The following is a 26,486-nucleotide window of genomic DNA, read 5'->3' on the forward strand; positions in this document are numbered from 1 at the left end:
ACATATACTAAAATTGTCTTGCGTATGTTGCATGTTTTTAAAGCTCGTCGTCATCCAATCAGAGGCGAGGCCATTCGTCATCATCCGGTACGCCTCCGCTCTGTTTACCTTGAACTCCGTCATGAATTTGTGGACTTTGATTGACTGGTTTTAAGGTGCAGTCACCATCACAGCAGTAATAATGAGGAGGGGGGACATGAGTGGAACTGGTCACCGTTCCTTGGAAAGTGAAAGCCTATTAAAGTGCTTCAAGTTGGTTTCTTGATGAGAGTTAGCCTCATAAATGAAAGGCTCACATTTCAAAACAACTTGTTTTATATTGTATTATGTTTTTGAACTGGTGTCTGTTTCGACATTGATTTCAAACTTTCACCTCTCATGTGGATTCAAAAAAAAAAGAAGTTTGGTACCTGACTTGGAAACCTTAACCTTTCTTTGAAACCCGAAAGGATCAAGGAAACACATTTCCAGCAGATTTTAATGTCAACAATTGCACAAAGGAATTCAATCAGTTTAACAGTCTTGGTATTGACACCTTCTATTAGGACTTGAAATATTCATGTGTTCATATGACAAGATTGAACACATTTGAACACATCTGTTACTGCCGAAACTGCTCGAGAGCTAAAGTTACCTCCCTCTTTAAAACGAAAAACTCCCTCATTTCAGCAGTGGTGGACGGTCAAGGCCTTCTCTGGTGGCCTAACATAACCAAAAATCAAGAAATAATATAAATTAATTGCTTTATATATATATATATATATATATATATATATATATATATATATATATATATATATATATATACCATTAAAGTTTTTAATCACGATCAATCGGATGAGGTCTTTGTGGTTAATTAATCACGTCGTTATAGACAAAATCCCCCAAATTTTGAAGTAATGAATAGCAAACATTTAATTTAAATGCATTACCATATAAATCAAAGGTCCATAACATTTGTCGGGCTAACACTTTTGACAAATTTTGACAAAGGTTCCTACCAGAATTTTTTTCTCCAAGTAAATTTATCTAGGAAAAAAGGCATTATGCTCAAATTTGTTACAGTTCATCAAAATGATCCCAGGAATATGCAGAGAAAGTCATTTGAAGGTGGTTGGTGTCCATCGTTCTGCGATTTGGGTGAGGTACAAACTTTGACAAGTGCCTGCCAGAATCTGTATCCCCAAGTAGCCTTACCTAGGAAAAATGGATCTTGCTTATATTTGCTCCAGTTCCTAAAAATAATCTCAGGAATACACAGAGTAAGTCACTTGATGGTTTGGGTTCACCAGTTTGGTTCACCAATGAGGCTTATTACTGGCTGCCTGAACATTGTTTACTCTCCGTGTTCCTGGAAAGGAGGAAACCTGCTGAAATTCACAACATTTCACATTTACTACGTTATCAATGCATTCATTGCAAAACATTTTTTATACATCAAGTGCAAATGTGCATAACTAACATTAAATTGTATTGACTAATTTGCTGATTGAAATACAGTACTGGCAAGTGCAAGCATCTTTTTTGCCAAACTTTGTTCATGAAAATGCAAATCAATCGCAAACATGTGTATTCTTTGTTTCTTTGGATGAAACAACCACTATGAGTAACAGCGCACTGTGTTAGAAAGCCCGCATTGTTTAACGATGAGTTGTTTATAGCTGTTTGATGCATTGAATGTGCATGGGTTTTTCATATGTCCAACTGTGTGAGCGGTCATTGAACGCATCTCCATGTCCAATGCAGAACGTGAGTGACTTTATTTTGTTCTCCCGCTGGAAACGTCACACTTCCTCGATCGTCTTCCTTTTATATCATGTTTGACAACTTGAAATTCACTATGGTCACATCATTGAAAACTATTTATTTTTCAAACTTTGTTGATATAACAAATGCAAATGCAAAGCTTTCCACCTGCTCTCACCAAATGTGCGCGCTCACGCCTTATTGATTTTTCCCCCGGCTCATTGATATACCACACCTGTTCTATTCTTCACATTTATGTCATACGCCATATGCTATCATTTTAATTTTAGGTGAGAGTTTTTAATCCAATCAAAATTCAGCTATCTCGTGTTGCCAGGCAGATTTCATAGTACCGGTGGAATCCAGTAGTGCGTGTGTGTGTCTATATATTTCTCCAGCCGTGGTATCTTAAATGATGGTATTTTGAGGGGGGTTTATTCAAGTTGGACTAAGTAGGGCGTCACTGAAGGCCCAGATGTGAAATGCACGGCCTGCTATTGCATTTCAGGGTTAATAGACTCTAAGTCTTCACTAAACCTGTTTTGAGAAACGAACCCCAGGTGCCTTTTCACAACACCAATTGCTACATTCAGAAAAGTCACAAATGAGGCTAAAATAACGGAACTTTGTACTCTCTTCGACATCGTTACCGGGTCATGGGAGCCATAAAAAGAGCTAAGCTGTGCCCATGTCGTCAAGTCTTTTTGGGTCGCTGGACTCATCTGTAAATATTTGCTGTGCTGTTAATATTTTGTTCAGCACAATCAACAACAACATGGCGTGGCTGGTTTTCCTGTCTGGATGGAGCTTCAAAATTGTTTTTGTCACGTGTGTTTTTGTCAAGAAACACGGGTGCAGTGTTTTGAATTGGGACAAAAAAAAAAATAACTGTGATTTAATAAAGCACTGCGTCTTTAATGTTTATTCAATTTGAAATTTTCTTAAGACAGTATTAGAAGATAACACGCTTCTACTATTTCAATTTATTTTGTATTCACCGATATATGGTCAGCCCATCTATATTGTGCCATTTTCCTACTCGGTGGTTGTTTGGTTTCCCCGATACAGATGCATGAGGGCACTTAACTTAATTGCGCTTGTTCTGGGTTTGGAATATACATTTATATATAATTGAATCTAGCTATAGATTATATCATAATTTGTTATATTACTATATTACTTTATTCTGTTATGTTGCTTTGTGGTTTCTTTTTTTGTAACTACTTGATAATTTGATGTGATTAGCTGCCTTCCATTTTCTAAGTAGCTTGAGCTCCGATTTTTTTCCCACTGTAGTAGCAGTAGTGTTATTGCAAGCTTATATTCGAGGCTTTGCTCTCATGATAAAACAGATGGAACTTTCAAATTGTTACACATGGGCCCAACATTTTCTGTCCAAATAAGAGCGGCGGACCTCTATATTCCCCTTGTATGGTGCTTGAAATGTCTCCGTCACTGTGGAAGGCTTACTGGCGTCCTTAGAACTTCCTCCGTCTATGTGGAATCATTAGCGCGCTTGTTTTTCACACCAAGGCCTCTCTTGAGGAGTCCCGGCCGCCAGCCGCTTTGAGCTGCTGCTATGCCCTCGGAAACATCACAGGCGCGATAACGAGAAGCTATTTCTGATCGAGGACGAGCGCGACGAGACCGTGTAAGCTTTGCTCAGCAGCCTCTCGTGTGGCCAGATAATCATGCCAGATAGGCGACACGTGTCCCACCTGCGAGGTTTCTGCCAGGCACTCGCTATACTGTAATTGTCACGTGCGCACACATGCACTATGACCTGGTTGTCAACAAACACACGCCGGCGAGGTGTCACGCTGGGGCAGTGGGTGCCTTGCTTTTCCAGGAATCGAACCCAGGCTCGAAGAAGAAGATTTAAAGAAATATATGTATTCTTAAATAAAAATTAATTTAATTCTCTGAATGTAGTTATTTTTTTCCTCTTTGGAAGAAAAAGCCAGAAGTTTTTGTAGAATAAAAAACAAAAAAACAAAACTTTAATTTCTTTTCAAAAGGTTAGATAAATTATAAAATGAGCATTTGCGATTTTATGGCGGCCAAAACCAACATTTTCTTCCCCCTGTGGAACAATTTTTCTTCCCCGTTTTTTGGAGTTTATTCTTGTAAGATTATGGTGATGATTTTATTAAAATATATATGTTTTTCTAAAACAGTTTTCAACTTTTTTTCTGCAAAAATACAAATCCATAGATAGATTGAAATAAAAACAAATATAACCTAGTATGATTCGTATTTTTTAAATCCTTTTTGCACATTTATTTCTTACGTTAAAAAAATGAATTTTCCATTAAAAATATATTTTTTTTTCAAAATTTCTTCAAAAATATACAAATATATTCTTCGGGTTTATTTTCTGAGCAAACAATCCAAAACTAATCTTAAAGTATTAGTGTATTCGCACACATTTTTATCCTTTTATCCTTTTATCCTCTGGGGGGTGGGAGGGAAACTAACAAATGTTTTCTCCTTTTTCTTCATAAAAAACAAAAAACTGTCGTCAAAATGTTTTTTTTCCTCTGAAAAATGAAACTTTAAATCCTATTTTTCTTCGCCCCCCCAAATATATATATATATATATATATATATCATTTTATGGATGTAAGTTGGAGTGTTCATGTATAACCACATATGTAAGTTCTTTGGGTTATTCCTTCAAACATGTTGAGTGAAACTCCTCATAGATTGAGTCATCTGTATCTATACTGTTAACAGCTGACTCTTGTCAATCATCTCATGATTGAACATTGCTACTCAATTGACCTTATCATCACGTGCACGTACATACAAGCTGCGGTATGTAACCCATGCTGGGTTGTGATGCGATGTGTAGGGAGGCTCGTGTGATGTTACACGGCCTTTGAAGTTGAGTCTTTTTCGGCCAAGACCCGACGGTCCTGGCGGTCCGCCGCCCCCGCTGCGCCGCTGTGGTCTCAGCGTGAGGCTGCAGATGGAACTCCGGCTTAGTCATTCCCTTTGATGCCTCCTCATTTAACCTGAGGGGGCTGGGATCGGAGCCAGGGGGGGTCTCTGACAACTCGCCAATCAACACGCTGCAATATGCAAAACGACCTCAGTTCACTAGTCAAGTCAAAGTGCAGTACCTCTGATGTGGAACACCATTGACTCCTGGTTGACTTTCAAGTTGGTTGACTTTCAAAACACAAACTCAGAGGAAATAATACATGTGTTCTAGGCTCAAACATTAGCATAACACTCTTTATGTACATGCTGTATATATACTGGATGTATTTTTATCTATATACTATAATTACCTTTATGTTTATGTATAACATAAGTAAGTTGGTAGTTAACTCGGTCAGTTTCTGTCTGCATGTATCCTCGTCAACCTATATTTAATTGCAAACACTACAAAGACAAGACGTTTAATGTTCAAATTGATAAACTTTGTTTTTAACAAATAATCATGAATTCCGAAAAAGCTAGGACTTGGTCATCTTTACCGCTATGTTACATCACCTTTTAATTCGATAAAATTCGATCAATGTTAAAACGGTAAATGAGAACACAAATTGCTTTGTAGGTGCAATTCTTTCTTATTCTTGCTTACTGTCCAGCTTCAGCTGCTCAACAGTCCGTGATGTCCGTATTTTATGCGCCACACATTTTCAATGGGATACAGGTCTGGACTGCAGGCAGCCCAGTCTAATACCACATGCAAAATGTGGTTAGATTATCTTGCTGAAATTAATAAGATGGTCCGTCCATGAAAAAGACTTTGCTTGGGTGACAACATACAGTATGTTTCTCCAAAACTGGGACATACATTTCAGCATTAATGGTGGCTTCGTGAATGTGTAGGTTACGCATGCCATTGGCACGAACACAGCCTAATACTATCGCAGATGCTGACTTTTGAACTTTGCATCCGTAACAGTGCGGAGGGTTCTTTTCTTCTTTAGTACAGAGGACACGATATCCACAATTTCCATAAACAATTTGAAATGTGGACTCGTCAGACCACAGAACACTTTTACACTTGGCGTCAGTCCATCTTAGATGAACTCGGGCCCAAAGAAGCCGCCGGTGTTTCCGGGTGTTGTTGATAAATGCCTTTTCCTTTGCATGGTAGAGTTTGAAGGTGCACTTATGGATGTTGCGCTGATATGTTGAGGAACATTTTGCTTAAAATATCTGACGATTTTCTCATGCGGTTGTTCACAAAGAGGTGAACATCGCCCCATCTTTGCTTTTGAATGACAATTTAGGGAAGATCCTTTTATACCCAATCATTGCATTGTACCTCCTAGCTCCCAATTTGCCTGTTCACCTGCAGCATGTTCCAAACAGGTGATTGATGAGCATTCCTTAACTTTCGCAGTGTTTATTGGCACATGTCCCAGCTTTTTTGGAAAGTGTTACAGCAATACAATTCCAAGTTAATGATTATTTGCTAAAACAATTTTTTTTTATCAGTTTGAACATTACATATTTTCTCTTTGTAGTTTATTCATTTAAATATTGGTTAAACATGCTTAGCAAATGCTGTCTTTATTTATGTTTAACACAACTTCCCATTTTCACTTGAATTGAGGTTTTCAGTAAATGTGTGTATGAAGCCTATGTCAGTGGTCCAGCACACCCACGACCCTTTTTAGTGTAAGCAGTACAGCCAATGGATGGATGTATGGGATAAAAAATGAAACTGAAAACATTTATGAAACAATTTATGAAAATATTTTTAAAGGTTGCATATTTTCCCTTCTTGTCATAATTAGCCTGCTGTGGTGGCATCATGAAAAAAGAAAAGAAAAAGCACACTAAGTGAAGTTCATAGCACAGCAGAGTTGATTTGAGTGAGGGACTGTAATGACACTTTGAGCCTTTAGAGGTCACCAGAGAGGCATATAACTTCAAATATTCACTATGACCTGTGTGCAAGTGCATTTCCCTCTCTCTCTCTCTCTCTCGCTCTCTCTTTCTCTCTCTCTTTCTCTCTCTATCTCTGTCTGTCTGTCTGTCTCTCTCTCTCTCTCTCTCTCACATACGCACACACACGTACACGCGAGCATCACGGTGGGATGGAGCTTGAAAGTCCTGAAGGGAGGCTGATGAGGGCATTTGTTTCGCAAAAATCTTTGTTCACCTCCATACAATGAAACATAATAATAATATAGTGAGAAAGTCAAAGAACTTGAAATCTTGAAAAAGAGTTTTGAAATGTTCGTTGAGGTGTGATCTGAAAAAGAAGCTTGTCAGTGTTCCAGTTCATATCAAGTCAATAAGTGTTCACTTTGAAAGACTTGATCGTGAAGCGTGCGAGAAAAAAAGGAGTACTTTTTTTTTAGCACTTACACATGAAAGACCATCCATTCCTGTTTGTTCATTCGTTTGATTTTTTTTGTTAGCTACTTTCTGGTTCCTTTTATTTTCGTCTCATAACGGAATAACGAGACTTTTATTTTCACAGTAATTTCTGGAAAAATAGGACTGCACTTTGGCAAGAATCCAACATTCTTTTTTAAACAAACATGATAATATTTCAACATTGTTCTCATTATATCAAGTTTTTGGGGATATTTTGGGTGATATATGTAATAATATATGTAAAAAGATATGTATTTTTTTCTTTTTAATGAGTCAAAATTTGGAGAACGGTCAAATTTTTAATCATAGTGAAATAATACACTAATAGTTTGTGACTTATTCTGGAAAAATATCCTTCATAAAAAATAGATTACTCATTTGTTTTTGCTGTACATCAAATAAAAAAGATCTTTGACTAATACCACGTCATTAAACAAAAATAAAATAAAACCTATTCTCATTTCTATATACTCTTCCTGGAAGAAGATTTTAAAAGATTTCTGCACATTTTTCTTGAAATTGTTTTAAGCTTTTCTCAAAAGTTACTTTTCCTGTGCCTGTGGTTGTATTATCGTATGAATTGTTTTTTTCTTGGAGTGAAAAAGGACTGTATGCATGAGAAAGCTCAACCTGTTGCTGTAGATTTGACTTTGATTTTAAACAAATGTTTTTACTCTTGGAAAATATGATTTTCATCTTGCAAAAATAAATAAAAAATAAGAGTTAATAATAGTTTTTCTCCCACAAAAATGACTTGAAATTAAAATGTGTGAAATAAATATTCCTTACGATAAATGATCATGCTCTTCGTATTTTGTCATTCAGCACACTGTATTTGACATCATATTTTGTACTTCGTAATTCAAATAAGCCCAATACAAGACCCATTAGAAAAAAACTAATAAATTTAGTATTATTCACATAGTAGTCAATTAATACCTCAATCAAAATGATCGATCATGGCTTTCAATGTGATGTTATTCATTAACAGACTGTGATTTACGAGTCCAAAAAAAAAAAAGGTCAAAAAATTTTGGTGATGTCACCAATTACAAAAAGTTGGTATTGTTTGAGCAGAAGCTATATTGGGTGGGCCAAAGAGTCAGCATGTTAACGTGAGCCATCTTCATGAAATATTTCCAATGAAACAATTAAATATTTACTCAACTGACGGGCGGGTCGAATGGCATTATGCCCCGTAAACATGAACTTGAGCGACACTAATATGCCCGAAGATCAACCCTGCGACCCTTGTGAGGAGAAGCAGTTAAGATAATGGATGGATAATATGCTCCAAGCATGTTGAAAATCACCACAGTTGGCTATAGAATTCAAACTTCAAGGGGACATAATATGAAAAAAAGCTTTTTCAATAGCTCGTATACCAGCAGTTAGGTCTCTGGATTGCTTGAAATGAGCCGATATTCGTTTGTTGTTTACAGGTGAAATCCGTCAGCTTGGTGATGAAGTGCTGCCTCCCAGAGTGAAAATACAAATCTTTGCCATGAACAGGACGAGACATCTGGAGAAATGTGACATATCACTTTTATATATATATTTTTTTTTGAGGGGTTTTACTCTATAAATGCAAGTTGACATTGTTTCTTGAAAAATAACTTTTTTCTGAAAAAAAAAAAACATTTAAAAATGTTCTTACTTTTAAAAATTTTAATTTTGCAAAAAAAAAAAGATCCATAAAATTAGGACTTTATGTGAGTTTTTATTCTCATATGAAAAACTAAGAGGAGGAATATATTTTTTGGTGTGTAAAAAATAACATTAATATAAATGTGACTTTTCTTCCTTTTTTCCTGAAAAATAATACTTTTCTTGTTGTTGAAATAAGAAATTAAGAATAATCTTCCAACAATTATTTTTTTTTCCCAATTTTCTCCTCCACAAAATGAAAATATTGAATTATATATAAAAATCTAACAAAAAAATTACAACCGTCTTCTGTAATTAGTCATTTGTATTTTTTATTTTTCAAAGCTAAGCCTTATCTGTGTTTGTGGGTTGGCCCACCGTCGAGGAAGGCAGGGATTGAGTAGTGGTTAATATGCAAGCGAGTTAATTGTTTTAAATAGAGAACAAAATACATCGACAAGTTATATGAGGAGCAACATACAAATGAAATAAACCATCCAAAATCCATCTGTACTTTATTAGTTATGTATAAACACAAACATAAATTACTGGTAGTTTCATCATTTACAAAAAAGCGGGTTCCCGTGGAGTGCCCGAGGAGTCCATTCGAGTCCTTTCTCCCTTTTTCACCCCGCACACAATGAACATTTTCTATTTAAACATGGAAACAGTTTATTTTTTCCAAAGCATCAAACACATGTTGAAGTTTACAAGTGCTAAATTCCATATACATGTTTTTTTTCAGTATTTTCTAAGGGGTGATTTCAAAAACAAACATTTGCTTTGCTCATTGATGACGAACGTCATGTTCCCCCTCACCGAGCACAAGTGCACACAATGTAAACATTTCCTGGTCGTACAATAACTGCAGTGAAGCCGGACGTTGTGGAAAGAAATGAACATGGAAAAAGAACAACGAAAAAACATCATTAAAGCCACAAGCAGCGACGAACGGGCGCGGGCACCCACATTCTCAAACCTTGATGCCATGCTCCGCTCAGGGCACAGCCCAAAAAAAAAAAAATCTTCACCATTTAGCATTGTTTTTCTGCTCGGATACCTGTTTCCTATTAGGGCTCATTTGGGACGAGTACTTTAGCCAAAATGGAAGCTTTAGTCCAAAATGACTGACAACCTGTTAAATTCTGCCCATGGGAGTTTTGTACGTATACTATGACGGAAGTATCCACACAATATTGTGTTGCTTGCTAACACTGGTGCAGGGGGGATTTTGTATTTGTACGTATAATGTATTTTAAAAGTATAAGCCCTGGAATTTGCCAAAAATATCTACTTGAAACCAATATGGCTGACTTCCTTTTTAATTTGAGCCCAATTCCGTGTTGATTGGTGTCTGGGATTTTTTGTTGTTGTTTTCTTTTAAAATTTACTGATAATCTTCCAATTGATCATCAAACTTTGAATTTGCCTAAAGTGGTAACTTCAAATAAAAATTGTCGACTTTCTGTTAAATTTCGGCCATGGGTCCTTGAAACCTTTCCTAACTTTCCAGGTGGGCACGACTGAGTGAGTTTGGGAGATTGCATTGGGGACCCCTTAGATACGGTACATACATTTTCACCAGGATTTGCAGAAATTGGTGGCGTCTGGCATGTTTAGAATCATTTCAAAATGAACTCGTCCACCCAATTTCATGTGTTTGAAACTGGTGTCAGGTGCTAATTATTCCCAACTTTCCAGGGGGCACTACTGAGTGAGTTCAGTGTTGGGGACCCCATTGACACATGTATTTTCACACGGATTTGCAAAAATGTAAATTATCAGTGCGGTTTTTTTTGGGGGGGAGGGGGTCTCACCCAAAAAGGCCACCCAATCATTCATTCAGTCATTCATTCAATAACAACTAAAGAGCGATTCCGAGAGGGCCTACGCACCACCACCTGGTGCTCGGGCCCTAAAAATAAGCTCATTCTCCCTTCACTATTGCTCCACTCGAGAGTCCAGAAGGCTTTTTGTGCTACAGAGGATGTGACCTGTAATCGCCCGCGTTAAGGCTCGGTGACTTTAAAAGTCCCCCTACCGATTTACAATGCACAGCATTGCGTTCATCTTTGCTCCCACCCCCTTTTCTTCAATATAATTTGATTGTTTACAAAAACAGCCATCGGGAACATACACTTACCCACAAAAAGTTTGGGATATTCGGATGAGTGAAAGCATTTTTTTCTGGATCAGCACAATGTATAAGTGGATATATTTGTTTTTCTCATGGGCCTCGATGCTCATTATATGTTAACGTACACGCACCACGCGTTCGGAAAGTACTAGAAAATGGTAAAATCCTTATATAGTGCCCTGGCACTACATGGTGAATCGGGAGCAAGTCTGAGTTATACAATCAGAGTTTTAATATGATTATATTTTAACCAGTTTAAATGTGCTTAAAGAGATCCTATATTTTCACCTTCAATGGTACCTTGACTGACTGGTTTTGGGAGTTAAAAAATGTCTCGTAACCATTTTCTCCTGCCTTGAGTTGCGAGTTAAAATTTGAGATACAAGCGACCATCAGCTACAACGCTGCTCGATTTAAGTGGGGAAAAAAATGGTTTGCAGAAGTTGTAGCTACAGTTCTGTTCTTAAGTGCTGTTTGGCGGCTTGGATAATGGGTGACAATAATAATCATATAATATGTAATGTACTCATATATTTAGTGATAATTTGTAATTCAGCAACAGGCGTAATTTATTTCTGAAACAACAGAGCTATAAACTACAACGCTGTTTTACGCAAGCGCCAAGAACCCATTTAGGGAAACATAGCAACATTGCGGTTTAAAATTTGTTGTTGACAACTGCTATTGACTCCCTGAGCCCAAAAAGCTCAATTTGGTGACTAATTTCTACTTAGGATGTAGCTAGCAGTTTAGCACAAGTACTTAGGTGAGGGGGAGCTTGAAATAATTATTTTTATCGTACATCAACAATCTAAAAAATGTGCGATTAATCATGAGTTAACTCTGGAAATTGTGCAATTAATTGTGATTAAAAAACATTCTTGCTTGACAGCTCTAGTTTTTTAGGAATTAAGTGCTATGTTTCTTTATTGAAATCACAATTTTTGGGGCGTGTAAATGAGATGAACTAGATAAAGGCGTTTCAATTCATTCTATTTCAAAAATAAAATTGATTTGATAAAACTTGAAAAATTGAATTATGATCTTGGTCACAGCACAATTTCAACTCCTAAATCAAGGTACCATCATGTTACGGCTTGGTCGAGATCGTATCCCCCGGCATAAACGGGGGACGACTGTAGTAGATTTGACCTTAGTCCTGAAATTTCACCCAAAATCCGAATATCCCTACATTTTTGTGAGTCGTGTAACACATGAACGGTCACACCTAACGTTCTGTTACCTCTTCCCGATCTCGTTCTGCCTCAGGAAGTGGATATTGTCGGCACTGTCTGCCAGCTCGGGGTACTGCTCCGCAGAGAGGGCATAGTAGCCTTCGTAGCCCAGCACCTTGCCGCTGCTCAGAAGCTGTCGCTTCTCACCCTCCGTCCACGGCCGGCCGCCCTCCTCGCCGTCGCGCAGCCGCCTCTGCTCCCGCGCCCAAGCGCCCGCCAAGGCGCGCTGGCGGGCCAGCTCGGCCACGCGAGCCTTCTCCTCGTCCACGGTGGCGCCGTAGCGCACGTGCAACGCCAGGGCACCGGCGCGCACCTCAACGTCGGCAAAGCGGCGCGTGCGCCCGTCCATGACAGTAGTGGACTGCGACACACTGACGTTGATGCCGTTCTCCAGCGTCTTGTGGCCGCTGGTCAGGTGCAGCGCGGCCAGGTCAGCGTCGGGCAGGCCCGGCTTGACAAAGTGGTGTGTGTCCCGACCCTCTATGGTGAAGTGGAGCTCCTCTAGGTAAAAGGCGTTATTGAGGATTCCCGCCACCTTGATGCAGTCCTCGCCTGCCATGTTGAGGGTGTGCGCGTGCACACTGCCCTTGTAGATGGCAAACATGACAGCGCGGCCCACTGGGGACGCCGCTGCAGAAAACCACAGCCAAGGTTTCTCGCCGCGACGGCCTCGCTGCAGGTGAACTTCGGGCAGGCGCTCAAAGGACAGGAGCGACGCAGCTTGGCGGGTGACTTCACGCTGCACTCCAGAGATGGACTGCAACGGATATAAAAGGCAAAGTGGTTTTTCACCTGTTTCCCATTTAAAAAACAAAACAAAACAAAAAAAAAACAATTCTTGGAGTACACTTTGAGAATTCATTTTTTATCTGAAAAAAAGAAGATAAAAGTGTCGTTTTTTCCTTAGAAATAAGCTATTTTTACTAAATCAAAGACAACCATTAACTTAAATTATGAATGCTAAGATGATTACGTTTCCTAGAATTATATCTCTAAAAATCTATGTATTTTTTAAATTATTTTTTTCAAAAAAAAAAATATAAAATTCTTCAGTCATTGATGGTGTATTGGTACACTCGCTTGACTTGTTTGCAGGCAGGGTGGGATCGGTTCCCACTCAGTGAGGGTGTCTGTGTGTGGCCTGCTGGCGACCAGTTCAGGGTATAGTGCGCCTTTCGCCCGTAGTCAGCTGGGATAGGCTCACATTTTTGCTCAAAATGTTTTTTCTCAGAGAAATGTACTTGAGTGTTTTCTTGGAACCAGAAAATTGATTAACATATAATAACTATAAAGTATATTTTAGTTTCAATTTAGATTTTTTTTTTTATGTAACTTGGAACTTTACTTCTTGTTCATAAATTTTTGGAAGAAGCAGGTAGCGCATAGGCACTGGATGCTAATGCAGGTGAACTTCCCCATAACACTTACTGGCCTCCAACCTCGCCTTACATTAAAAAAAGATACTTTCAACTTCACAGCAAGCCAAGCTCACTGCATGTTACAGCGCAAGACAGCAGTGAGAAAATGTATTCAGCCGTCGGAACTACGCTGTTTGCTTTATTGTGCAAATAAGATCCAATTAAAAGTAATATTCTCTTAGAAATGCATAGTAGCAGCTTTATAACACACTTATGAAAAGTAAGAAAATTGTTTTATTGCTTCTGCCTCCACTTCTAACAAAAGTAATGCACTAAAAGTAATTTACTAAGAGCATAAAGTTGCAACATTATGAGAGAACAAAAAAAAAGTTTTTAAAATATTTTTTTCCGAAGATAAAAGTCACTTGATTATTAAATTAAAGAAGTCATTTATGAAGCACTGTAGACATATCAGAGATGCATAATGTTGCCAGCAGTGTCGAGGATATCACTTAAGTCTAAAAAATAATTAACTTCTGCTTTTCTTGAAAACTATTGTAGTAAGAGTGACATTTATTTTGCCCTAAAAAATGTCGGACTTTTTTCTCCAAGAAATCCACATGATTCCCAAAAATGAACTTTTCGTACAGAAAAACTTAAAAAATTGACTTATTATAAAACTCTAAGACTTTTTCTGTGAACGAATGTGACCAAATTCTCAGAACATCATTTTCTTGAAAAACAACATTTTTTTTCTGTCCACAGAAACACTTTTCATTAATAAATGTAAACTGGACTCACTGGCAAATCATCCCAAAGTTGGCTCTTCCTCAGCTCGTACGACGGCATGCTCAGGTCAAACTTGGGCACGGGAAACCCGGGAATGGTATTGTGGAGGTGAAAACCAAAAGTGACCAACCAGCTGTTCACGTCTGCACGACAAAAGATAAAAAAAAAAAAGAAATTATGACGAGCGGCGAAGCTTATCAACTCCACTGAGGAGGCTAAGACAGGCAGTAATTTTTCCATTATTTCCTGACATTTTTTTAGACAACAAAATAGGAGCACAGTCAGAGTAGCCATTATTCGTAATTGTCTCCTAAAAGCTTCTTTGACTGCACCAACCTCTTACCTGCCACATATTCTCTCACTTCGTGGACTTTGCTAATGGGATTGTTATTCCGGAACATGTAAAGGTTAAAAGGCGCTGGCTCCTTGCCGACATCCCTCAGGGTGGAAACATCCGGTACGGTCCACCTGCCGGACATGATGTCGTAGTCCCTCTCGCCGAAGTGCAGCAGTTTGGTGAGCGGGTCATACAGACCCCCATGGAAGCCCAGCACCATCTGAAAATCTGGGTTGGAGTCAAAGTAGACTTCGCCGTAGGCCGTGTACTGCAGCTGCTTGACCAGGAGACCGTTGCTGGTGAAGACGGCCAGAGGGGTTCCGGTGTTGTCGCAGGCGATGTAGAACTCCTCACCGCTGCTGATCTCCATTGCGAACAGGTGGCCCTGCAGGTCGTAGTACAGCGAGGTGATCTCCGAGCTGGAGTGGTTGTAGACATGTGTAATCCGGGCCGGGTAGCTCAAATCGGCGTAGAAGTACTGCAAGTGCTGGCCCAGGCTGGTCTTGGCGGACACCCTTCGACTGAGCCCGTCGTAGCGGTATTGGATGGTCCACCCGCTACTTTTGCTGTACACCCGCACTAGGAGCCCCTTGGAGTTGTACTCGAAGATTTCGGCCCCTCTCTGGCGGAGGAAGCCGTCTTCATCCATGCGGTACTGGATGTCTCCGAGACGGGTGATGCGGTCTCTGAGGTCGTAGCGTAGTGGAAGGAGTCTTGCACTGTTTCCGGCATTGAGCAGGTGCAGGTTCCCATTGAGGTCGTACGTGTAGCGCCAGGTAACCTTTTCATTCAGATAGACGGTCTGCAGCTGGCCGTCCACATCGTACTCGTAGCCATACTTAGTGGTGTTAGCGAAGGGTCCGATCTTGATCTCGCGTCGGGTGACACGGCCCACGTCGTCATACTGGAAGGTGATCCAGTACATGAGCGAGCGGAAGATCTCGTACTGGATCTCCTTGATGCGACCGTGCGCGTCAAAATGCTTGGTGTAGGTCATCACCGCCGTGGAGATGATCTGGTTGATGTCGTAGTAAATGACACCAAACTTGCCAAACTGCTCCACCTTGCCGGATATGTCATCAAACTGGTAGAGGTCAATGGGCAGAGGCGTCTCGTTGATGACTCCCTGCACGCTGGTGACGCGCAGACTATTGTCATAGGTATAGTCGAAGCGGGCGTTGACCATGCCATCCTCACTGAAGCGGAAGATCTGCCGGTCTACCAGAGGTCCCACCTGCCGGTAACGGATGGAGCAGATGAAGCCATCGCTCTGCAGGTTGACTGTCTTCAGGACGCCCGCAGTCTCGTCGTAGGTGAAGCTGACCCGCGTGCTGTCGTAAAGGATCTCCGACAGTTTGTTCTGACGGCGGTAGCGGTAGAGCACCCGTCGGCCGGTGCCGAAATGCGAGACCCTCAGCAGGAGGCCGTCCTCGCTGTAGTCCACAGCCACCGAGGCGTTGCTTTCTGGAGGGTGGTAGAGGTTGCGGTAGTAGCCCACCGAGCGCATCGTCTGCATGGTGTAGCGGGCCACGCTTGGCATGGTGATGCCCGAGAGGCGGTCCAACGAGTCAAAGTCGAAGATGTACTGACGCTGACTGTGCAGTAGCAGGACCATCGACTGGAGAACAAAGAAGAGAGAGAAACTCAATTCACGTGTTATTTATTTATTTATGTATTTATTTCTTTTTTTTTAACCTCGAGTATGACCGAGTCTGTCGCATAGCTATGGACAATATTTACATTTATTTCTATTTATTTTTAAATGGATGTTAATTTTTGTGACTCCAGGGGCTATAGTTCCCCTCCAAAATCTTGTGCTTATAGTTTTGGGTTTTATGGCATGTTGTCAGACCGCCTTGGCCCTTTTGTAACGGGAATTCAGCATCGCCCTCTAGTGTTTGTGGTTCAAATCTTACAGCAATCTGACAAAGTCTCTCAAAGTTTATCTTTGAAGGACCCCAGAAATGTTCAAACTATCCCTAAAATGGCCACTTCAATCCAAACAAGTGTCAGACTTTGTGCATTTGCAGAAATGGGTTTTAAGACTTTCGTGGGTCTTCTTATGATTGGCATACCTAGCAAATATCGTGCCATAGTGAAACTGGCTTTAGGAGCTGAATTGTTTTATTTGGTAGCAATTGGACACTCTCTCGGTAAAGTTCATCTAGGAAGGGCCCCAGGTAATGGCTTTATAATGGATTTTCGGTTGCAAATTAAAAACAACAAATGACACAGATTGGAGAGAATTACAAGACTTGGAATTCATGACGGATGAGAAGGACCGGTGCCGGCAGGCGGGCTGGGAAGGGCTCTCAAACTTGAGGAATGAAAGAACACTTGATTGTGCCAACTATCGCTCATGTGGGAGAGTAGTTGGCAGGGGACCAGTTTGTTCATATGTTCAAAATTGTCAGGGTTGAATAGAAAAATCTGACCGCCACTAGAGTGGATTGCAAGAGGATAAACCAATGTAAACTATACACACAATTATGAAATTGTGTGAATGCGGAGAATAAAAGAAGCAGGAAGTTTGCTGTTTGGTCTGAAGTGGCTATTTCAGACTCAATTTGGAGATTTTCCAGGGAAAGAACACATAATAGTGATTTTCATCCATCTGAAGCCAAAAGCCCCTAAAAGCCAGTTTCATTTTGCAGTCATGTTAATATACAAACAAAATAGAACAGAAAACATGCCTGAAAAGATTGCAGGGATGTTGTTCGATTGCTACTAAGTGAAAATGCATGTAAACTCTCATAAGGTATCGCCCTTTCCTGAATTGCCAGGCGCCAGTGTTTTGAAGCGGTTTTACTTCCGAATATTTCTCTGAATTGTTAACGGGGTATTTTTTGGTGATTGTATGTGTATGCGTGTATTCGTCAAGACTGGTTCTTCACGGTGGAACTGTGCTTTGATGAGCAGCGGAGACAGTGAGTTGACAACATGGGATACATTTGGAGTCACAAAAAGCACCAAATTCTGTTCCCTGCGTTTTCTTCCTGCTGATGTAATAATGTAGCCATCAACACTAAAACTATTAGACCAACCAGCGGTGTCACTTTGACGGATTGCACGCTGTTGCGCTCTGAGAATGACGCCATCATCTTAAATGATTATTACTCGCTGCTCGAGTGTTTAATAAAGTTATTCAAATTCTGTTCATTATTTTGATGTAAATTATGTCAAATAAATGAATGAGAAACAATTGGTGCAGTGCCCATTGTCTTGTGCTGTTCTCGCACTGCGTTATATAGTACAGCTGCTCTGGGGCTGAATACAAAAAGACGCATGTTGGCAACAACTTTACTGCACTTCGAAAAGGAGGAAGTAAATCGCAAGCATGTATGTCACACAAAACAGCTCAGTCTGGAGAGCACTACAGAACTCTTTTTTTCCCCCATGGAATTATGTCAACAAGCTCATTATTTTATTGATTTCGTCTGTCCGCCATATACTGCCCAAAATTGTCATGACTATCACATCTCCGGGTGGCGGAGGACTTTTATACTCTGACTCGATGTGTCTCAGCCGAGCATTTCATTCTCAGACTCGTCAATATTTTGGAGCAGATGTAATGCCGACTCGATAAGATTTTTTATAGATCATGGTGACCAGCAGCGTTTCTCAATGCAGCCACTGGTTGCTATGGAAACCAATGTGCTTAAGATTAAGTAGAGCCGTCAAATTCACAGGCGAGCTGTATAAAAAGGAATAATGACTCGTAACTATTTTTATATTGTTTAATACCATAAAATTGCACCATAGGAAAGAAGTGTATACAGAATGAGGAAAAGTCAAGAGGCCAGGAGCATCGTAAATCTATATATGGAGAGTAATAACACATCAAAGTTTGAAGACCGTCAAAATGACGGCTCTCGTAAATCTAGTTTTAAGAAAAGAGCCGTTCCTATTCTGAGAACTTAGGCCGGGGTTACATCCCATCAAAGGTGCGCTGTGCTATAGAGACTAACCTGCACCGGAAGCTTCTCTGCCTTATGACGTAGATCGCGGAAGTGTATGGAGCATTATTGAAGAAAAACCATTTACAAATGTGTATTTCAATCCACAAATATGCAAAAAGAATCCAAAACTACTCTTGCAAATGTGTAACATGAATATGCAAATGCATGACTGAAGTCACAATGAGAATCGACAAATGCGTGATTAAAGTCACAAATGTGTGACAAAAATCCGTGAATGTGCACATTGATTTTTTTCTCACACATTTGTGACTTCAATGATGCATTTGTGGATTCTAGGTACACATTTGAGACTGTGGTTACAGATAGGATTCATTTAACATATTTGTGGATTGGTATACACATTTGTAAAGGGTTATTCTGCAATAATGGCCCCATAGAAGTGCTGTGTGCATACAGTCCATAGAATAATTATAAAAAGAAGAAAGATCTACCCCCCAAAGTCAATTTCATGAAGGGACATAACATTTAAGAGCAATATTTGTCCTGAATAGACCCATAAAAAAGTAATGCTGGAAAAAACACACAATGTATTCCATTTTGGTTAGTATCAGCCATTTTAGTTTATTTTTTGGAGTCTTTCAAAGAGAAAAAAAAACTCCCCGAAGCTATTTTCAGCTTGTGATGTGAACTTCGGCAGGCATTGTCTATCGATAGTGGACAAACAATAAAGTCTTGAGAAGCAGCCATTTTATTTTGTGTTATTTAGGCTATGTTCAGGGGTTCTTGGAGATGATCTTGTGATATTGTCAGCGCGCAAAAATGAATAAATAAATAAATAAATACAAATCGCCCCCCAAAGCTAGATTATCTACGGGGTATGAAATTTAATAGCAATATTTATCATGAGTACACCCACGGAAAAAGAATCAAGAAGCTTTGCCCCAAAAGACAAGGGAAGTCTGCTATTTTGGTTGGAAGTAAGCTTCAAAGAAAAATATTTGAAAAATTTGGTCCAATTACTGGAAATAAATATAAATATACTGTCAGGTGGGCGACACCAATTGCAAAAATATGTAAAATTCGCCGTCTCTCGCACAGTTGCTGTGACGGTCTAATTGCCTCAACAAGAATATGTGATCAGAAGGTGGATCTTGAATTCATTTACAGTAAATGGAGGACCAGAGCACTGGCTGTCTTGCCGGCGTTTGTTGCACTCCTTTGTTAAAATATCATACCCAGTCATCCGCACATTGGCATTCCCCAAGCAACCCGAGCGCTTGCCGTTACTCACGTCAAAGAGCGTGCACACGTGCCTCTCGTGGTCATGCAATCAAAGCCAAATCCCTCCACGAGCCCAAAACAGAAACAAGTAAATAATTCTTAGATGGTCCAATTGGAGCGAGACATAAAACGAGCTTGTGTTCTTTTGACTTCGTCTGTGAATTCTGTTAGATAAGCATCCTGTGAAATGAGCCACGTATCTTTTTAAAGAAATAGATTCAAAAAGAAAATCAAAGCAATTCATCAGTGTGTCCACTGAGTGCTTGTCTGGCGACTGATTTGGATTTGATTTGGATGCAAATATTTTTGAATATAAGAAGAGTACTCTTTATATATGTATTAGTTTTGTACAGAATGTGCAGGAGTCCAACATTTCACACACACACACATTTCACAATTATTATTTGATTTAGTATGAGCAACTTTGAAGCTAGCTTCACATGTGCAGTCATATGAATGTTTCATATAGATTTTTTTTAAACACAGCCCATGTTAAGAAAATATAGAAGGGCAATGTGTCAAACAATTATATTGCCTGAGGGTAAACATAAATGTACATTTTTATTGTGAGCTGAAAACTCTAATATCTATGGTTAGGTTTTTAAAAAAACATTTTTAAAAAATGTTAGTGATGCATGAATACCTCATCAATACCTAGTGTCAGTATTGGACAGATACCAGCCTCACTCCACGGGAGGGCACTTTTACTATCAGGAACTAAAAGTGATGTGCGGCTTTTTTTGGGCCAAGTCAACCCTTTTTAGAAGCCCATTATTAAGTTGTAAGTTAAGTTTTTAAGTTTTTTTTTGAACGGGACGTCACTATTTACATGCATTGTTGTTATTGTTAAAAAAAAAAATAAAAAATAAATAAATAAACATGAATGATCAAAAAAATGGGACAGATTAATATGACACGTTCAAATACTTGCAACTAGGGCTTGGACAGTATATTATTTGGGGATGGAAATCTCTATCTCAGACACTTTGATATTGTATTCATCAAACCTGCATTTTTTAAAGTACCCTCATCCCCCCCTGTGCTCACCAATTGTACTGTGATCGGGTTTGTTAAAGAACAATTGCGTCTTTCTCACGCCGTTAACCTAATTCCCTGCTGCCCGCAAACACTATGTGCGAAGGTAACTTGCTCTGCAAAATTTCTGTGGGCTCTCATGCGATGCCTCTCCTCAAAGTAAATAATCCTCGCCTCTCCTAACAAATAGCGAGATCACTAAAGGGGGATGAAGAGGCACTAAAGCCCCGATCCCACTGAGCGGTTAACAATTGCAAGGGTGTTTTTGAAAGCAGTGAATGTTGAGTTCACGTCGGAGTTCATCAGGGTTCGTTCAATATCGCAAATGATTGCAAATCGTTCGTCAGACGTTCACCGACATTTTTTGTCATTTTTTTTTTTAGCCCAATTTTTTTGAACATGTTAAAAATTCCCCTGAGACAAGAAAAGTCTGCTGATTATCTGCCGAACATTTGAGATCTTGGACGAACCCTGACGAGCTCCGACGTGAACACATATTTTTTTACGCCAATCGTCGGAAATGTTTGTCCCTCAGTGGGATAGGCACTTAAGCGTGCAACACAATGAGAAGCTAATGCTAATTGCTAATGTGAAATTGCATCAGGAATGACCATAGGTGTGAAGTATGCTTTTCAAAAAAGTCGGTCTGGAACCACGTTAGAGGGAAGACCAAGCAGCTACTAACAAAAAAATTGTATTTAGCAGTCGTTAATGTGCGAACACAACCTATTGGTTTCTGTCGAAAACAGTTGAGGTGTTGTCCGACTATACCTTCACGTATGGCAAAAAACACGAGAGCCAGGTCCATCGCTCCTGCACATGCCACTATTCCTGAATTATTTTATGCTACCAGACAGCAGCCCACTCTGAGAGGCTCTATGTGTGGTGATGGCCGGGCTGGGCAATTAATCAAAATTTAATAGTGATTTAGATTTTTATTTTTCTCGACATTACATTGTAATAATAACAACATTATAATTACAAAGAAAAACTATTCATGTGCCAATGCCAGAGTGTTTGTGCAAGTTCCCTTAATACCCCATGTTACTTGGGCAGCAAGCGTTTTATATTATGTGATTCGGCGCCCCGTGAGTATGCTTCAAATTGTTAATGACAGCCTAGTTGAAGTTTGCTGTAAAACTAAACTAAACACAAAAGAAAATATCACACATCGTATATTGAAATACAGGACAAAAAAATTGCCAGTACTAATGCTAAAAGAAATAAGCTCCGGAAGGATATACCTTGAAATACGTGCTGACACACATTGTATGTGTGAAAACCTGGCGTGACGACGCCATGAGTGAATTACAGGACTGCTTTCATGACACAAACTGGGACCTCTTTGATCATCAGGACCTTGATGTCTACACGCATTGTGTACTGGACTACATCAAGTTCTGCATGGAAACTGTGTCCCAACATAAGACTATACGGACCTTTCCAAATGCGAAGCCCTGGATGTCCAGCAGGGTTCGCTCTCTCCTCAAGGCCCGTGACGCTGCCTTCAGGTCAGGCGACAAAGCCCAGTACAGGGTGGCTCGTGCTGACCTGAGCAAAGGCATCAAGCTAGCCAAGGCAACCTACAAGGGGAGGCTGGAGGCCCACCTTGCCAGTAACAGGCCACGGGAGGTGTGGCAGGGTCTACGGAGCATCACCAACTTCCGTGGCAGCAGCACGACCTCTGTAGACCCGAGTGCATCGCTGGCAGAGGAGCTTAACTGCTTCTTCGCTCGCTTTGACTCGCCCCAACCGTCACACCCCCGCACTTCAAGCTCCAACTCCCCCCCACTCATCGTAGAGGAACACGATGTGAGGCGCGCGCTCCTGGCGGTCAACCCCAGGAAAGCTACTGGACCCGACGGAATACCAGGCAAGGTCCTCAGAGCATGTGCCCACCAACTGTCACATGTTTTCTGCAGGATCTTCAACCGCTCCCTGGCTCAGGCAGTCATCCCCTCCTGCTTGAAAACTTCCACCATTATTCCTGTCCCCAAAAAGTCACCAGCCGTCCACCTGAATGACTACCGTCCTGTTGCTCTCACACCAGTCATTATGAAGTGCTTCGAGAGGCTGGTTCTCCAGCACATCAGGGACTGCCTTCCTCCCACTCTGGACCCCTACCAGTTTGCATACCGGGCTAACAGATCCACTGAGGACGCCATCGACACTGCTCTGCATGTTGTGCTGGGCCACCTGGAACGACAGCAGAGCTATGCAAGGATGCTCTTTGTGGACTACAGCTCGGCATTCAACACGATCATCCCAGACATCCTCGTCGCCAAACTGGACACTCTCGGCCTCCCTGCCCTCACACGCATCTGGATTAAGGACTTTCTGACCAACAGACCCCAGACTGTGTTGCTCGGCCCCTACACGTCCTCCACCCTCATGCTGAGCACCGGTTCCCCCCAAGGATGCGTGCTGAGCCCTCTCCTGTACGCCCTCTACACCTACGACTGCAGCCCGGCCCACGGCAACAACACCATCGTCAAGTTTGCTGACGACACGACAGTGGTCGGTCTGATCTCGGAAGGTGACGAGACAGCCTACAGAGAGGAGGTAAAGAGACTGACAACTTGGTGCAAGGACAACAGACTGCACCTTAACTCTGCTAAAACAAAGGAGATTGTCGTCGACTTCAGGAGGAACAAGACGCTGCCGCCCCCCCTCTGCATCGAAGGCGTGTGTGTGGAGAGGGTCCACACGTTCAAGTTCCTGGGAGTACAGATCTCCGATGACCTTTCTTGGAGTCACAACACCACAGCAGTGGTAAAGAAGGTCCGCCAACGTCTGCACTTCCTGAGAGTCCTCAGGAAATTCAACCTGGACAGGAAGCTGCTGCTGGCCTTCTACCACTCGTCCATCGAGAGCCTGCTGACGTACTGTGTCTCCACCTGGTACAGCGGCTGCACTGAGGCGGACAGAGTGAGGCTCCAGAGGACAGTCAAAACAGCGCAAAGGATTATTGGCTGCCCTCTCCCCCCACTGTCGGACATCTACACCGCCCGGTGCCTCAGAAGGGCTCTCAACATCGTCAATGACAATACCCACCCAAACTCACACCTGTTCGACCTGTTGCCCTCTGGCAGGCGCTACAGATGCATCAAATCAAGGACCAATAGACTGAGAAACAGTTTCTTTCCGAGAGCCATCTCCATACTGAACTCTCACACACACACGAGACCACCCTAACCTCGCAAAACAGCATTGTGATGTGTTTCTATATGCCCTATTCAGTACTGAATTCCATTGCACTGTCTTCTTTATTTATCTAATTTATATATTTGTCTGTATTATTGTTGTATTGCACTGGAGAGGGGAGCCCTCTAATCTCGTTGCACACTTGAGTACAATGACAATAAAGGGATTTCTATTCTATTCTATTCTATGCATACTTGAACTGTGCATGTGTGAAGGGAATATTCGGTGCTTTCAGCACTGCCTTTGTTGTTCAGAAGAGATGAAATAGAACAAATTGAAATCTGCAGACAGGCTAAAAAAAACCCAATACAGTATGCGTTCCATCCGTTTATTTTCTTACACGGTTATTGCATCTAACGTTGATTAACAGGTAGATGCCAACCATCAACCGCCATAATTTTTCAATGCCTTTTATTTATTGTGAGCTTAAAAGAATCTCATCCGCAGTAAAAACTTCCCCAAAAAATTAGACAGCCAATGTGTCAAACATCAGTTTAGATGTGTTACCATTTTGTCTACTTTATTGAGAGCTTAAAATAAATTCTGCAGTGACTTCACAGCTCATAAATAAAAAATGTTCAGTGAGACCGCCCCCCTGCAGCTGTATCCGCGTAGCATATATAAAACAGCACTTTAAAGCAGAGCTCAGGATATGTTTTCATTTGGCCGCCTTAGTTGACCCTGCAGAAAAAAACAGCTGTCTCCTTTGGATAAAATGATTACGCAAGTGTACTTACAGATGTTCAAATGTTTATGCAGATGCAATCAGGCTTGGAGGATTATGTAAAAATAATGCTTTGCATTTTAGCAGGGGAATTAGTGAGGTTTGTGTTAGGGATAACCTTGCTTTATGACACACTATCCCTCATGACTTCATTCCAAGCTTTGTATAACTGCGTCATGTTCTGTGACCATTCTTACAGGGCCTTACGTTACACTTAGAGTAGCAAAATGAAAATCGGCTGGCATGTTTATCATGAGTAGACCCATTGGAAAGTCTTGCCTGAAAACACTTAGAAACTCCGCCATTTTGGTTTGAAATGGCCTGTTTAGGGTTAATCTGATTATAGCAGGTGTTGTTCAAATGTTTTGAAAAGTCAGCCTTGTTTCACATCACAACAAGAAATGAACACACAAGAAGTCTGCCATTTTGGTTTGAAGCGGTCATTTCCACACGCCGATGAGATTTGTGTGATTGCTACCAAATTTTACCCACCTATGAATTTGTCAAAACATAATGTTTGTTTTTGTCATTGCTTGTTGGTGGAGTGGAGCAGCCAAATTTGACGACCATGAAACAGGAAAAACCTTGATCTCTCAGCGCCACACGGTCACAGCTTGACCAAATATCTTATGTGTGCCTTTTTTCAGGGTATCACTGATGATAAGCTCCTCCCACATACCTGCTCCAGGTAAGTGTAGCTCCATATCTTCCCGTCAGCAAACACCCGAGACACCAAGCGTCCCTGGGTGTCGTAGCCGAGCTTCTCTGTTGTGGGACCTCTCTGCAGCGTGCTAATCTGCCCGCTGCTGGTACGACTCACGTTGACTGGCAGCAGTTTACTGCTGGGCATCCACAGCACGGGGTGCCCGGCCGTGTCATATATGATCTTCAGTAAAAACTTCCTGTGGTCGTCGTAAATCTTCTCCATTCTTAGGGTGCGGTCGTAATCAACGGAGAGGATGTTGCGTCCATTCACCTGTGAGAAAATTATCAGTGTAAAGTCTGTAGGCTTGTATCTGGACATACAAGTTAAGCACACACGGCAAGATCTTAAAAAAACTTTGGCAGTCCTCCAAACTTTGAGAGACCCCACACATGGTGATTAAAAAAATCACGGGTATATCAGTTTTTAACCTAGTGTGCAAAATCAACACAACGCACACAAACTGATTTAATTAATTAATATTACCACATTGCAAACCCTGTAGATGAGGTGTGGGCAAACTACAGCCCAGGGGCCACATGCGGCCCATTAAACGTTTTAATCCGGCCCGCCAAACTTGAAAAAAATTAAATGAATAAACCTTGTTAATGTTTAATTTTCTAAATGCTGTGGTTTTTCAAGGACAACGAGGTGAGGTTACCAAAACACTCCATCCATCTGCTCCTTGTCCGGCCCCCTCCGTCAAATTTTAGAACCCATTGTGGCCCACCAATCAAAATAATTTCCCACCCCTGCGGTAGATGACTGATTATTCATGGAAAAGCACAAACAATTTGACGTAATGTTCTGTTTTTGAATAAAGCGATGGAAATTGTAATTATTTTTTATGAATTATTTTATAAAAAATGAAACATTTACAGTGATCGGTATTGGCATATCTCACTCATGGGTGATCGGTATTGGAATCGGCAGAATGAAACCCTGATCAGAGAACCCCTTATTGAATACACAGAAAATAGTTTTCATGAGCTGGCCTTTGCAGTCATCATCAAAGTATAAA

At 40.8% G+C, this 26,486-nt stretch overlaps 1 protein-coding gene across 4 annotated transcripts in view; it reads right to left on the bottom strand.

The window, feature by feature from the left end:
- Positions 1 to 11,851: 11,851 nt before the first annotated feature.
- Positions 11,852 to 26,486, bottom strand: part of LOC148338038 (teneurin-3) — a 225,217-nt gene continuing 210,582 nt past the window's right edge. For all 4 annotated transcript variants that reach the window (XM_088292542.1, XM_088292543.1, XM_088292545.1 and 1 more), the window contains 4 exons: positions 25,442 to 25,738; positions 14,605 to 16,216; positions 14,274 to 14,404; positions 11,852 to 12,871 (listed from right to left, as the gene is read on the bottom strand). In XM_088292542.1, the coding sequence (XP_088148668.1) occupies positions 12,119 to 12,871; positions 14,274 to 14,404; positions 14,605 to 16,216; positions 25,442 to 25,738 (2,793 nt within the window). In that variant the 3' untranslated portion in view covers positions 11,852 to 12,118. The remainder of the gene's footprint in view (positions 12,872 to 14,273; positions 14,405 to 14,604; positions 16,217 to 25,441; positions 25,739 to 26,486) is intronic.

The sequence above is a fragment of the Idiotropiscis lumnitzeri genome, chromosome 4 (assembly GCF_059441095.1).
Source record: "Idiotropiscis lumnitzeri isolate Australia: NSW breed Sydney's pygmy pipehorse chromosome 4, RoL_Ilum_1.0, whole genome shotgun sequence".
NCBI lineage: Eukaryota > Metazoa > Chordata > Actinopteri > Syngnathiformes > Syngnathidae > Idiotropiscis > Idiotropiscis lumnitzeri.